General features: G+C 38.0%; 1 protein-coding gene across 1 annotated transcript in view; it reads left to right on the top strand.

Moving 5' to 3' along the window:
* The window catches only part of TRIQK (triple QxxK/R motif containing), a 56,703-nt gene extending 48,896 nt beyond the window's left edge, over positions 1 to 7,807 (top strand). Inside the window, exon 4 of the mRNA XM_066333393.1 lies at positions 4,715 to 7,807. Coding sequence (XP_066189490.1) covers positions 4,715 to 4,828 — 114 coding nt within the window. The 3' untranslated portion in view covers positions 4,829 to 7,807. The remainder of the gene's footprint in view (positions 1 to 4,714) is intronic.
* Positions 7,808 to 15,484: the final 7,677 nt, after the last annotated feature.

Raw genomic sequence — 15,484 nt, 5'->3', positions numbered from 1 at the left:
GAAAATGTCAACATCAGAAAACTTTTGATGCTATATAAAAAAGTCTGAGCAGTTAACTGTAGAGTCCTATTTCTTTTAATAACCTGATAATTCAGGGGTTCAGAATGTAGCACTGACCATGGAAGTAATCTGAGCTTTCCTAGGGCCCTGAAGGAGAGGAGCAGTTGGGGCCAGCTGAGTTTGCTGACTCCTGGCAGCCAGGTCCTTTTCACACAAGCCCAAGTTGAAGTATTCTCTCCAACTGCTAAATAAAAATGTACTTTTTTTTGAGAGATCAAATAAAAGACTTGCAGGTATGGAATTCCATGTTTTCCTGAAGAATGGTCAATTATTGTTGCTTCCAGAAAATGGCATCTTAGTTCAAGGCTGAACTTATCTAACTGCAGCTGGGCCTTGAAAGTTTCTTGTAAACAGGATAACAGGACCCCACACTGTGAAATTCTTTACTTAAATACAGGTGTATATAATTATATGCTGTAACCAAACTACCTCTCATTCTTCTCTATGATAAAATAAATACCGGTCATCTCCCTGCTGGAAATCCCTCCAGCTTTGTACATGCAGAAATCACACTGAGGGAGTAGCTACCCATGAGATCCAAAGACTTTCTTAGAGTTACAGTTTTTTAGGCAGAGTACTCCACTTTATAAGTACTGTCTGCATCTTTGTTACCTGTATATATTATTTTGTATTTAGCTGTTCTTAAATGAATCCTGTTGCTTTATAGGCATACAGCCAGGCGTTTTCAATGACTCTCTAATAGTACCTTGTTCATGTTATTTGAGACAACAATGATCTTTCTTCCATCTGAAATTTTCACACTAAAAGTTTAGACCCTAAGAAGTGTGGCTAAAAGTTTATAAATTACTTTAGTTGGCTTCTGTTAGCTGTAGAATGTCCTGCATTTAAGGAAGTGAACGTTCATTTTTAAATATGATTTTGTTGAAACTCTAAAACATGGTAGAAGTGAATATCCACCTAAAGTATTCAGTTAAAAACTAAATCAGATAAAAAGATTGTCAGTACCTATATATTTATTTTTACAGGTATCCTTGGTCAGCATGATTTTTCTTTCTGTCTCTTTTCAGAAAGAGCTAGGGAGAGTTTAGCATTTCAAAGAAGGCAATTTGTGGTACTCTTTCACTTAGTTTTAAGCAGGCTTGAGGTAAAAAAGATGTGACTTTATTTGAAGGACAATTAAAAAACATGTAACCCCCCCGACATTTCCTAGAAGTATGATATTTCTCTATATATGTAGCATATGATGCTGCCATACACAGTGTCCAGAATTGTGTTATCATAGCTAACATTTTTTCCTCATCCCCTCTCCTAATTAATCTTGTTTAGATCCCAGCTCTGCCACTTGCTCCATCAGGGTGAATTTGAGGACATAATCCAAGTATTTTGGCATGAGAGATATAAAACTGACAAAAAATGATAGGAGAATTAAACTACATTATGCTGTAATGGTATGCGTTTCCTTTATGAAAACTTTCTGGAAAACTTAACCAAGCTGAAATCAGTAGGGTTCTACATATGTTATCTACATGTAAGAGAATAAAATAGAAAATTCTGTTCCTTTTTAAAGGCTTCTATAACTGTACTTTGGGATTTGAGAGTAGGAATGTTGTTTCCTGGTGTTCTGTACCATGATAAAAAAGAAAAAAAAAAAAGGAGAAAAAACCCCTCTGATCATTTTAAGTTTATTTCTATAGGACTTTTTCTCTATTCTTTAATTATTCATGGTGAAATCCTTTGAGTAAATGGATTTTGCAGGGGATGATGGGGATGATCCATAAAGTGCAAGAGAAAGGGAGCTATATATGCCGAGCAGGGAGTATTTTAACATTTCATTTCTATGCATGATTTAAAATACAAATAGCAAAGCCTGAAAAGTATAAAACAAATTAAAATGACAATATATATCTGTTGTTGCAAATACAGTACAGTGGGGTAGCATTTCATTTGCTATTTACCTTGCAAAATTTATGTTTATAAAAGTTCATAAACTGGATGCAATTCTAAAGAGACTGCATATCCCTAGCTGAGAGCCAGATGTCCTTTGTAAGGCCATTTATTTTAGGTTTTTGTTACTCTACCTTTTTCAGTAACTCAAAATTAAGATTCTTGCATAATTTTCAAACCTGGAGTTTCAGTAAGACTTTTCATTCCCAGGGATAATAAATACTGACCCACCCACCCAGTTCCTCCTAATGGCTGTGCAAGGAAAATAGTATGGTTATCACAGTGCTACTCATTGTGAAACTTAGGCAGAGGAACTAAAGAACTTCTTCTGTCAAGCAGTTACTGAGCAGCCTGAGAATAAAACTCAAGGTTTTCCCAATTCCATTTCCTTTGAAACAAATCTTGAATGCAAAGGTTCCTGAAAAGTTTGCTGCTGCTACCGACAGCATTTCGTAAGGGAGACTGGGGAGAAGGGAGGAGAAAGGTATACCTATTGTAAAGCAGAAAGCGTAAGAAGTGTGGCATCCAAACAAGGGGAAAACTTTTTAATACTGGAATGAATTTGGTCTCTGTGTCAAGTGTGAACGGTGCCTGCATTGTACGGTTTTGTTGTCCACTCTCCTGAGCAGATGGAGCCTGCAGTTGTATGTCACTTGTTTATTACATCCTCTTAAGATTAGTAGCTGTGTGGCCAGATGGGTCTGGGAGCACAGCTGTGGATACAAGGAAATAAATGAAACCTGTCTGATGCTGCCATGCCCTTTTGTGAGATACTGACGTGTTGCAACTGCAACAAAGCAAAAATCACTTTCCTTTAATATATGAGTGAATTAGATGTAATTTTTTTTCAAATCAAATCATGAAATCATGAGGATAAAGTTCAGGGGATGGTACAATTTTAAGAGGAAAATGTAGTTGAAATCTGTAGCAAACAGCCTCAGCATATTTGCAGGTGCAATTTTAATGTGGTAAAACAAATTTAAAGTACATCTCAATCATCCATATAAAATATAAAGCAAAGATTTCTATAGAATAAAGAATATGCTCCTATAGAACATATGCTAACTAGGCAGTAATATTTCAAAATTTATTAGATGGCATATGTTGAATTATTGATCCAACATTCTGATAAACTATATAATACATTCATATAAATGCAAATTAAATGCTGTTCTATAGAAGAATGCCAGATTATGGGCTAGACTTCAAAAAATGAAATGCACAGTTTTAACTCTTTCATGTCAGTGGACACAATGCTGGTCACAAAGTCACCACCCAACCTAGAGATGGTGGGTAGGATTAATCCCACACAAGGAGCCTGTCTTAGAGGGCACAATGAATCTTACACCGAAGATGGACAGATTCTGTCCTTGGACAGTAAATGGTGTCTTGTTGTCTTGGTTCAGTGTAGGCATCTCCTTTCAGTCCCACTGACAGAGTGGGTTTGATGTGACATCTTCTGTACCAATTCAGATCAGTTGTTATAAAATCACTGAACTTCTTTTCTTCTCTCATTTTAAATGTACACTGGGATTGTTCTGATGCAATTGTTTTACAGCTTAACATGAAGCTGAGAATTGGAGGGGAAGTTTTGCTTTTTCCTTAGAGGGAGAGTGGAGTTTGGAGGTGCAAACTAACCTTTGGAATATCTCAAGTGCACGATTACTGAAATTCATCATGATGATCAGGAGTCAAGCAGTAGATATTTTTAGCTATAGTCATACTTTCTGAGAGCTGAAGGGACATAAGGATTTTTCTCAAATTTATCTTTCACGTTTGATTGTCTAGGAGAATAAGAGTTAACACTATAGAAAGTGTGCCGGGCCTTACAGAAAAATTAAAAATGTGAAATACGTATTTGAAAGAACTAAAAGTGAAAGAAATATAGGAAATAAAAGAAATATAAGGAAATAAAATAAATATAATAAAACAAATACAAAGCGGATGCTAATACTATGATTATATTTTTACAGAGTCCAGCCTTAGGATGATGATAGGCAGTCACATAATGAGTACAATGTGTAATATAAAAACATTTTTCTGCTTCTGAAAGCTGCTATAAATCATGTATACATTGGAAGTCTCTTTTTTGTTAATTAAGGAAGATGCAGCAAGTTGCAATATTTTATGGGAAGAGAGGCAAGTGCAAGTGCAAATTGTTGTGCTTTTTGCCTTATTGCAGAGCGGAAGAAAGAAAAGTTTCATCCAATTCTGACAGAGTTTGTAGTTCCATATTGTATTGCATGCCAGGAAGTTGGGAGGTAGAGGTAGCAATTTTCATTGACTTCCACCATACTGTGTTTGCTTCATTAAAAAATTACAAATTTGTTGGCAAAAAGCAGTAACATATTGCTAGAAAACATCAAAATTCACAGTGTAAATTTATAACTTAAATTTGTGTTCAAAACTGTGGTTTGTGAATTCTGTCTTTTCCTTTAAAAAAGAAAGACTAGGATAATAAAAAGATACAATGCTCGTATTTCTAGGTAAGACTAAAGATTTTTAAGCTAAATACCCTCTTTCTGATCAGACCCAACAAAATCTTTATTAAGTGAATGGATTCTGCAAGATTGGAAATGGTAACCACAACAGAAAAATCATTAAAGCATCAATGCCTTATGCAGTTATATATGTCCGATGTTATTTTGATGTGCATTGTAGAAGGGAAATAATATTTATTCCTGATTAATCTGAAAGTATGGTATTATTTCTAACATGCTTTTGTTTTTGTTTTGTTTTATTTCTACAGGAAGTTGCCCTTGTCCTTGCAGCTATACTGGTATTTTTGTTGGCTTTCTATGCTTTTTTTTATCTTAATGTTTCCAATGAAGTTGACCTTGATCTGAATGCAGATGAAAACTAGCAGATGCAATGAATCTATCATCAAGATTTCTTCAGCTTCAACAAGACTACATAGGAACACACAGTCTCTTCACTGTAAAACAGTAAACTATGCCATTTTTTGCAGTCCAAATTCATAAGAAGGTTTTGCAATATGTCTGTCACATTCCAAGTCTCCGAAACAAGAACACTTATGCCTGGCAAAGTGTATCTGTTTAACACCAAAGCCAGGAGCAACAGTACAATACATGAAGTTTATTGTTTACATTATTTTTTTCTTAGGCAGAGAACTTTGATGTCAAAAGACAGGTGCTACTATTATTGTGGGTATTGATGCTGACTTCACAGAAGGAGTATCTGCCTTTACCAAAATTAGGAATTAGAGCTTCCTAATAACCAAATTAGTTTCCTGTTCCTTTCTGAAAAGAAAGCAGAAATACCAAATAAAAAGCCTTTTCTTCATTTTTGTTTAAAATATGTCAAAACCCCCTCATCCTTTCTCTCCTTTTTAATCTTGTGCATGTGTGCACATGCATGAAGATGGAAGAAATTGTAGGAAAATGTATCTTCTTACAAGCAGTCTGTCACCTTGTATATGGACTTAATTTTCTGTCATTCCAGATTCTGTGTGCCCATATATCTGCAGTAATCTTTTTCATTCTTTTGCCAACTGTTCAGCACACATGTGTTCTGTTAGAAATGGCACCTGGATGACAGAAGCTCTAACATTCACATATGCTTCTGAAACACAGTTCTTTGCCTCCTGTGCTGTCTGAACTAGTGTAAATAGAAAGTTTAGTCAATGTTGGTTTTAATTAGTCTATTGGTCTACTATTAATATAAAGTCAAAATTGTATTTTAATTATGCTCTTCCTGATGGTTTTGGTATCAACTTGCTCTACCTGTTAGGGGCATATTGTATAAAAACATTCCTTTCCAGCTATACAATCATTTTAATCATCAAACTTATGTGAGAGGCTGTAAGTAATAAGAAAACACTTTTTTTTTTCCTGGCATACTAATAACTGTAAATCTTGGCTCCATTACATCCTTCAGTTCTTGCAAAGTACTTTTCAAATTAGGCACTGTAGATAGCATTTTTGTTCCTTTTGATAGCCAAAAGTTACTTGAAGAATTTGGTGTGTCAGAGCAGCTGCAGGGAGCTTTAAAATTCTGGCTTTATCCTGTTCTGCTTTGATTTTGGCATATATCTGAGCTTGTGGATGTAAAGACTCAGTTTTTATCCTCTTAAAAATATGGTCAGTCTTTCTCTGGCTGAGATTCAGTTCGGATTCAGTTTGGTGTCAAGAACACATAAAGTGATTGGTGCTGAATGTGGCAAGGAAATTTAGGCAGACTGACTTTCAGAAAAGTTTTTTGTAATTCTGTAGTTAGTGAACTAGCTTGGTTTTGCCTTTGACATAAATTTCAGAGCTGAATGTTAGGTTTAATTGCAGCTGAGGTATTTACTGTCTTGTTCCTGAGGTGCCTGACTAAGATTTCTTATAGTGATTTTGAAGACAAAGGGCTACAAATCACAGCAGATATTATAATGGAAAATGTATTTACTTTAAATTGACACAGTCCCATTATCACCACTTAAGAAACTTGGACCAATACAGTTAATTTTTAAAACATACAGCAACTATGACCATATACATTATGAGTCTCTAAGGATTCACTTCATATGTGTCATAATCTTCATTAACTTTATGCCATGCTAAACAATTCGTCTAGAAATTCAGAGTACAACAGAGTCTTCCGAAAAATATATGAAAGAGAAACATATATATGCAAATTATCTCATTTTCTAATTTTGACTATTACAGACACAAAATCCTAACATTTATGCATGCAAATGACTTACTGTCTTCTACTAGTTGCACACATGACCAAACACCTTGCACCTTGTTGAATTTATGGTGAAGAGTTATCTGACACGTGGTCCAACTTCCAGTGGAGGGAAATGTGTATCACAAGCTGTCTCCTTGGATGTGACGTGCCTTTCGCTTCACTGGCACCCAACCACATGTCACAGAAGCTGCAGACCTCTCTTAATGTTACTTTACATTAGCAGTTTTCATGTTCCATGACATGCTGGAAGGATTCCTTCCTTAATGTCAGCATATAGCTCTCTGGGTCATGTATGGTCTGAGAAAGATGTGTAGTTACTTCCCTTACGAGGTCATCCTGTAACCTGCTCTCTCAATCGGTTGCATTAAAAAGCAAGCAATTCTTGGTGTCAAATTTGTGAACATGAAGTTCCTAGAGCAGGAATATTCTATTTTCCATAACTATGAATCAGACCAAATCTGAAGTGTGTGTCTGTGTAATTTTATCAGCTTCTCCGGTGTGTGGCTTATGAGTCCATATTGCCCACAGTTTGCAGTTTGTCTATTGGCTTTGTTTGGATTAGGTCTTTTCATTTGTATGAAAGATCAAAGAATCATTAAATAATTGAATGGTTTGGGTTAAAAGGGATGCAAAAGATCATCTAGTTCTAAAACCTCTGCCATGCGCAGAGACACATTCTACTAGGGCACATTGCTCAAAGCCCCGTCCTTGGGTCAGACACCTCTAGGGATGGGACATCCACAGCTTCCCTGGGCAACCTGTTCCAGTGCTTCACCACCCTCAGAATAAAAAATGTTTTCTTAATGTCTAATCTAAACTTCTTTTTAGTACATGTCAGCTCCCTCTTATGCTGTCACTGTATGTTCTTGCAAAAAGTCCATCTTTTTTGTAGGCTTCCTTCAGGTACTCAAAGGATATTCTCATGTAACAGAAAAATTTCTTTTTTCTTAGACCAGGTAGACTTCTGTTCAGTGTATGTAGAAATACATGGTAAATATTGCAGCAAATACACCTCTTATCAGTACAGGAATTCTTAATGGGGCATGTGGCTTATTTTGCCCTTAATTATATCTGAGATTGGAATATGCCTTTTGGATTTTGGACCATCTATCTTTGTATTAGTTGCTCAGTGTCTATTTGATTAATAAATGATTAATTTTTTTTCTGTTTTGGTTCTCTTACTGATGTTGGACACACTGAATTATGTATACTTTTGAAAGGACGTTAAAGCAATCTAAACAGCACAAAAAAAAGTAAGCATTGATGCTAGTTTTAGCATCTGGATTATTTTAGGCAATTCTAGCTGTTAAACTTATATTAAAACTAAATGTGGTCTATGAATACTTAAAAGACAATGAAGAGAACTTCCTTTTGCATCCTAACCAAAACTAATAGATCTCATCTCTTTCTGAAGTTGCTCCATGCAGCTCTATCACTTCAGTAGTGCAAGACTTTTTTTATTATAAAATTAGTAATTTATATACTTGTTTCAAAGAAGGATTGCTGATCAAATCATTTACACAGCAAACCTGGCTTAATGAGTTTTTTCAAAAATATTCACCTGAAGAAAAAGGTAGACAGTAGTGCCCTCTACTCCTGGAGTAAACTGAATTTCTTTCTAACAGAGGTTGTGGAGGAGATGCCTGTACTGAGTGCTTGTGCTGTGGGTGGGAGCAGATGTCCTGTCTGGAGGAATCTCTAGCTAGGAAGGCATAATAGTCTTCTAGCAGTGGTTTTTCTTTTCTCTTTGATTCTTCAAAAGCAGAACCAGCATGTAAACAATTTCAGGACAGAAGCCTCAGTCTAGTGTTTTTACTGGTGCTTCTAGTGAACATTGCTGAGGAAAGGCTCTGTCTCTACTACCTAGAGTCCATAAACATATTTTACTGGAAGCTTAGGAGGCATGTTAAGCATTTCCCTAAAAGACTCTAGAGATACATTTAAACTTTTTTTGAAGAATGCCGTAGTTCAAGTTCAGTGTTGCATATCATATAGTAGGCATCATGTGATTAAGAATTGACTCCTTCCATGCATCAGACCAGCTGTAGCAGGTCTGTAGCAGGATATGTAGACTGGGAGATTGTGCTGCAACACTGTCCTGGTTGAGGGCAAATTTGGGAGGAAACCTCCAAATGGGGTTCCTCTGGAGACAAAACCCAAATGGCCTCTTCCCCCAGCTGGTCTGGGAAAAGAATTTCCTCAGAGAAAAGTGGAAAAAACTATTTAACAAACAAAATGCCCACGAGCATGAGGAATGAAAAAAAAAAAAAAATTGAAACAATAAAACCTCTCGCTGCTCTGAAGAGAGATGGCAAAACTGAGGAAGTCCTTGCCAGGAGTTAGCTCAGCTCTCTCAGTCTCTTATCAATCCCAGTCCGTTCAGTGCTGGAAAATGCCGAGGTCCAGGCCCCGGTGGGCCACGGGTACCAGATCCCAGTCCTCCTCTGGGTTTTCAGTCCAGAGCAGATTTAAACAATCCCAAGAAAAGGAAAAAAACAGTCCAGGAAGCTTCTTTGCCTCAGCTAGCTAAACTAACTAAAAGTTAAAAAAAACCCTCTCTCTTTGCTGCTGTCCGATGAACACATAGTCCCGAGGAAGAAGGACAGAAGAATGTGGAGGAGTGAACACTTTTCGAAACAAACTTCGTGCATCTTCTTTCCCTGCTCACCCTCCAAACTACTCTTAAAGGTACAGAACACAACATACGGCACACACAGAACAGACAATTGGGGATACAGAGGCATCATAGTCACCCCACAGGACAAACACCTAACTGCAGGTAGCTCCAACACGAGCAAACTCATCTGTTTACTTGGGTGTCCTCTAGAGCAGCTGACCTAAAAGTTTTGTTTGAAAACATAGGTTTTTGAACAGCTCTACTAAAGGAAAACGCAGTGAAAGCCCTCCAAAACTGTTCATGCCTCTTCCATGAAAGTTGCTACCATGGAAGAGGCTCATCTGCTGACTTAGGGCCAAGTTTTGAATGCTGCCATTTTTAGAAGGAAAACTCTGCTAGGAGCTCCCAGTAGAGTGCTGATTGATAAGGGATTGTCCCTGCAAGGTGCAACTGAGCCAGTTGGGGAAGGTCAAATGCATTCAGGAGATTCTCTGCAGAGAACTGAAAAGCCGAGTAGGCAAGTTAGACTGCCAGCAAAAGAGATACTAGAGATCTTGATCACATTTCAAGTTCCACTTACAGTAGCATAGTAATTAGTGGTGCTTATGACTAAGAAAATAACAATATGGCACCTCAATAAGACAGCAGAAATGTGATTTTGGAACTGCATCCTAAAAGATTTTATAGTGGATTATGCCTGCACTTTGGGAAGTGAAGCCATGAGATGAATAAATTGGCAAAGATTATCTGTGATCTTATGCTTACAATATTTTTTCCTGAAAGAGCCGGCAGAGATATTTTGCAGTACTTTTCCCCATCATCCTCTTAGTTTGCTGTAATGCATTTTTGTAGATGTATTTCTTTCTACACATTTCCAAGAGTGAAAAAAATATTTTTTGCAGTTCATCTATTCATTTAATTGACAGAATCCTCTACTCATCCTTTTATCCCCCCTTAATCACAATCAAATTAGTGGGGAGACAGCCAAAATGTTAGGTACCAGTGTCTCTCAAGCAGATGTCACACCACTATTTTTTAGCTCGTTTAAATGAATAAACATGTTAAACTGTGAAGTATTACATTTTAGATTTTTTCATTAAAAAAATGGGACAATCTGTTTACTGTCCTTAATTGAGACAACAATCGTGGTGGGTGCCAGTTTTGGCAGTTGTAATGATGAACTATAAATATTGGGACAGACTAACTGATGATTGTGGAGGATAGTTCAAGTACAATACTCATTCTGCATGAATACTTTTTTCAGTGCTACATTTTTTTCTAGCTTCCATGATTGTTGTACTGGTTTTGCCTGTTAAATAAATACCTGACTAGTCAATCAATAGGTTTGATTCTGTTGTCTTATTCTCCATAGCCATATACAGCATGGGAAAGCTGTCCACCCTGGACTGCAATTCATGCCTTGCCCAAACTCTCCCTAAAAGGTGTATGTCCACATCAGTTACAAGTATGAACTGCAAAGAGCTTGGTTTTGCTGAACTGTGGAAAAACTGAGCAATATAAAGATCTTTCATACTCTTTTTGCCATTTCACAAAGATATTGTAGACATTAAAATCGTGCAGCCACAGGTGAGTATGCACTTTGGAGTTTGATGACAAACAGGTGTCGTTGTTCTATCACACTTCATCCAGAAACAAGACTGGAAGAAAACCAAAGCAAAGTGGCTGGTTTTTTCAGGAGCCATCCACCTCACAACTCACCCTGTTGGTCAAGAGGAGCTAAGTCTGATACAAAGTCAGAGCTATCACAACTTCTGTTTTCACAGGATGAAAAAAGGACCGCAAAGGAAAAAAGGTGCCTGGAGCAAAGCAGCTTCTTGGACCAATGGGTCATTTATTTAAGTAAGAAAGAAACAAGGTTTGGGAGTGTACACAAAGCATAAGCCAGAGTAGTTGCTGCTACCTTCATGTGTAAGGAAGTCACATTATGCCAAGCTAGAGTAGCTTTGTGTGTCTGTTGCAGCGTTAACTGTAAATGTTTTGATACTGGCAATGTCCACATTTCTTTAGAGGCACCTTCTCTGTGAGACTATTGGCAGAGAGAAGGGATGTGGAGGGCAAAGGCCGGGGAGCCCTTTTGCTGATTCTGCACTCCTAAAGCATTTCTCCTGCTCAGTGGGGAGCTGCTGGTGTTTAGAGTAGGACTGCAGTCCTGGATTGCTTTGGACAGGCTACAAAAAGAATAGAGCAGAGCTTAACCTACAGGGTGAGTCTCCTACCATTACTGGTGTCTGATTTGTTACCACAAGTCAGCAGAAGCTGAAACATTCAGCCTTTTCACTTTTATTTATTAGGTTCTCGGGAAGATGCCAGAAAAATTGTCTTTTGTTGTCCTTTTGAAACTGTTCTGCATAGTTGCTTTGCTTACTGTCTGTGGGACTCCTGTCAGTCAAAGAATGCCTCACCCATGCCTACTGCTCTTGGGTAGTATGAGGTCTGCTGCATTATCCTTTTGCAAGGATGGGCTGGGGAATGACCTGTCATCTCCCCTGATCTCATCCGGCTGAAGCTGAAGAGGCCTCAAGTCACTATTGCTGTGTAATGTGGTAAAACCTTTTCTGTTTTGGTGAGGACAGCAAATTGTGAATTCAGGGCAGCTTTATTTAGCCTTTCCTGCCTTAGGAGCCTTTAGAGCCACAAGCATGGTGAAACTCAGGTTTGTCACAACTTCCCTTTTGATTACTTCCTTCAGCTTAAGATGAACTAGGGTACTATGCTTGTCTACTCAAGGCAGGGCTGTTTTAACATGGGGTTTTGCTGCCCTAAAGAGCTCATGACTGCAGGTGACCATGTTTATCTTTATCTGCTCATTAATCATAGCCTGTCTTGAACTGCTCTTCTCAGGCAGTATTCTGCCTTTGTTTCACTCTATCTCTGCTGCTCCAGTAATAACAGGATGCACTAAACAGGAAAGAGAGTAGAGTGGCTTTTTTAGATCATTACCAAAGCCACAAATTAATTTAAAGTTGGGCAATATATGTGTGGGCATTCTTCCAGTACACTGTATAGATGTTTATTTTGAAGAGCAGCCTGTTCTTGTGAATTACATTTTACAGTCCTTGCACTTATACATGGAGGCTTCTGAGTTCACTTTAAAATAAGTTACAAACATGACTGTGTTATTCATGAGAATAAATCTGAATTTTTTATTTTCTCATAAACTGATCATCAGCTGTCTTTAATTAATAGAAGAGGCCTTTATTTTTTAGTGATACAGTTCGTTCAAATACAACTTCTCATCTGAAATGTTACAGAATAATATATGCATCCCTTTGGTTAAGGGTTACCTCAAAATAAAAATTACTTGTAGTATGTATAACTGTTTCTAAAGACTGTGATGATGAAATTTGATAAATTCTCCACAGGAATATCAGATGTATGACTCCAACAAGAGCAATGGTTTTGAAATTTTTCCTTGTCAGTGAGTTTTATCTTCTGTCTTAGGAAATTCTCAAGTTGCTATCACAATGGAGTGGGAAATGTCTGAAGGACAAATGAAAAGACTAAAATAAATGCTCAAGAGACTGTTCCCATGCATTATTCAACCTCTCATGTACACACAGCTGCAACTGGGCTTATGTCACTGTTATGGGGTGATGGAGAGGCAGCACATCTGAGACAGCCCACTTTGCTTCTGAATGTAGCACCCTCAAACCCACAGTGGTAAGTGCTTCTTCTACACTATATTAGGCTCCTATACACAGAAGAGATGTCTTTTGCTAAATTAATTCCTATCTACAGAAAAAAAAAATCTGTTTTATACATTTTTACAGATAGAAAAAAGAAAAAATGTTCCCCATGAGCAAGAGCATTGAAAATAAGAATCATTCCTGCAACACAGGATTTGTGCATAGTCATCAAACATGTTCATTCAATTTTGAAGATAATACAAATACAGAAAGGAAGATTTCATTGATCCACCATTCCTTACAGAACAGATCTCTAGAATAATTTCCACAAAGCTATTTTTCCACCAGTAGTTTAAGGATTGTCATTGCAAACTCAGAATGAAAAATGACTTTGTATTTCCCAGAACTTAAACAAGAAAATTAACGTATCTATGTTAAACATTGAGTTACTCAATTGCTTTGAAAGGGTCTACCAGAGGGTGTTTACAATAATGTATAACTCAAAGTGATGTAGAATAACAGAAGAAAATATATAACTGGATTTCAGCCAAACAGCTATGGAGCTGACCTGGGCACCTTCAGCACTTCCTTGCTGCTTCCTTGCAAAGCCTTGAGGAGCAGATCTGTCACATCCACCCACTGACATTTAGATTAGTTACTTAGCTTTCCAGTCATCTGTAAAGAATTAAAACTCCTTGATCATTGGTCTGGAGAAGGCTGGATCTTATCTTTGCACCTAGATCAGGCTTTCCAGCTTGCTCAAATCTCGGTTCTTCATCAGGTTCCTTCCAGAGAGCCTAAGCAGTTTGAAGAGTCTGAGTAATCTTCCATCAGGTGAGCAATGAGGTAACACAAGATAAACACACTGAAAAACTGACACAGCCTCCCTTGGAGAGAGAAGTACTTGCTGAGGTTGTCTGGCAGTGGGGTACAGGATCTGTCAAGTTCTATATGAAGGGAGGAGTGAGCCTGGGCAGACAGATCTGAGGATGTCAGCAGGGACTTGATGCAGATGTTCTGCCAGATGCTGCTGCTTATGGACTCCCTCCTCCAGTGGCAGAAGCCCAAGAAAACTTATGAGAGGACCCCAATGCAATCTTTTCATGAGTAGGATCGTGAGAAGTGTTTCTCATGCTAAGAAGGAGGAAAAGTTGTCCAGTTCCTTAACAACTCAGGATTATGGGAACTGCAGGTGCTGCAATAAACCATTTTTAGCCTAACAGCAAATGTTCCTTTGTAAATGTTCACAAAAGTCTATGCAAACTAAACAATTTAATTCTTTTAATCAGGAAATTGATGCAACTGTATATGAGAGAAAAAAAACCACACACAACAAAAAAAACCTCAAATCCCAACCCCCAAAAACATTTCAATAAGAAGTATGCTAATTCTCTTCCTGAGGAACCACAGAGGCCCTAGATCTGATGGAGTCTGAGGAAGGATTCATGTACACTACTGATGTCTCCTTTTATCATGTGGTAGTCACAGAGTAACACATCTTTCTACCCAGCTAGCAGGAATAATTTTATTAAGTAAAACAGGATTAGGAAACACTAGGCTACCTAACTGCCCCCTGCAGAAATAAATTCAGTTCATTGAATTACAGCTTATATAGATACCCCACAATTACATCCCTCACAGCCAAATATCAAAAACTGATCCACTAGCAACATATTCATGCTCTGTCAAGTTCTCCTGTGTCTTAGAAGTCTTGAGGAATACAGAGACACTGTGGGAGATTTTGTATTATACTGGTGCTCTGACAAGGTGTTTCTTGACCTTAGCATGGGCTGAGAGATGAAGTTGGCAGACTAATGAGGAGGAAAAGAAGTCTGTAAAAGCCTCTTCTTTAAGCTTATCTTAATTATTTGGAAGCCTTCCTGGTTTGGAAAAACAGATATCTGTTAAGGAAGGCAGGACCCTCCCTTGGAATGAGGAATATAACCCCCCTCCCTCTGAATTATTATTATTTTGAAATTAAGGGGCTCTCAGGCAAAAATATGGGAATAGGTATAACAGTTCTTTACATGGAAAATAAAAAAAAAAATGCAGTAGTACAAAAAAACCCACCACTGACAGAGTCAGAATGCAGCCTGGCACCCTGTTGGTCAGGGTGTTGGTAGCAGTCCAATTAAAATTGTGGCTGCTGTCCTCCTTGAGTGACAGATGCATTTCTGTTGAAATAATGATCCTGTAGAAGGGTGTAGTTTCCCTGAAGGTCCAGTGATGGTGTAGATGGGTCCGGTCTTCCTCTGGGAATCCAGTGGAAACAGGCTGCTCTGATGTTCTGACTCTCAGATTTTTAACTAGGTAGGAATGCTTGGCTCCTCCCACTGGGTGGAGGAGCAATGGCTCCTCCATTGAGCATATCTCAATGGAATGATCTCATTTTATCAGTCATGCAGTGAGCCTCAATGGCCCATTAACAGAAGATGTCCCCTGAAGGGAGGATGGGTCATGGAAGAGAGAAAGAACACTGCCCCTCCTGATTTCAACTGATGGTGATAGAATATGTACCCCAGTTACATTTTGCATTGCAACCCAAGACGGAAGCAGATAT

The sequence above is a fragment of the Sylvia atricapilla genome, chromosome 1, assembly GCF_009819655.1.
Source record: "Sylvia atricapilla isolate bSylAtr1 chromosome 1, bSylAtr1.pri, whole genome shotgun sequence".
NCBI lineage: Eukaryota > Metazoa > Chordata > Aves > Passeriformes > Sylviidae > Sylvia > Sylvia atricapilla.
This window is presented reverse-complemented; position numbering and strand designations above follow the sequence as displayed.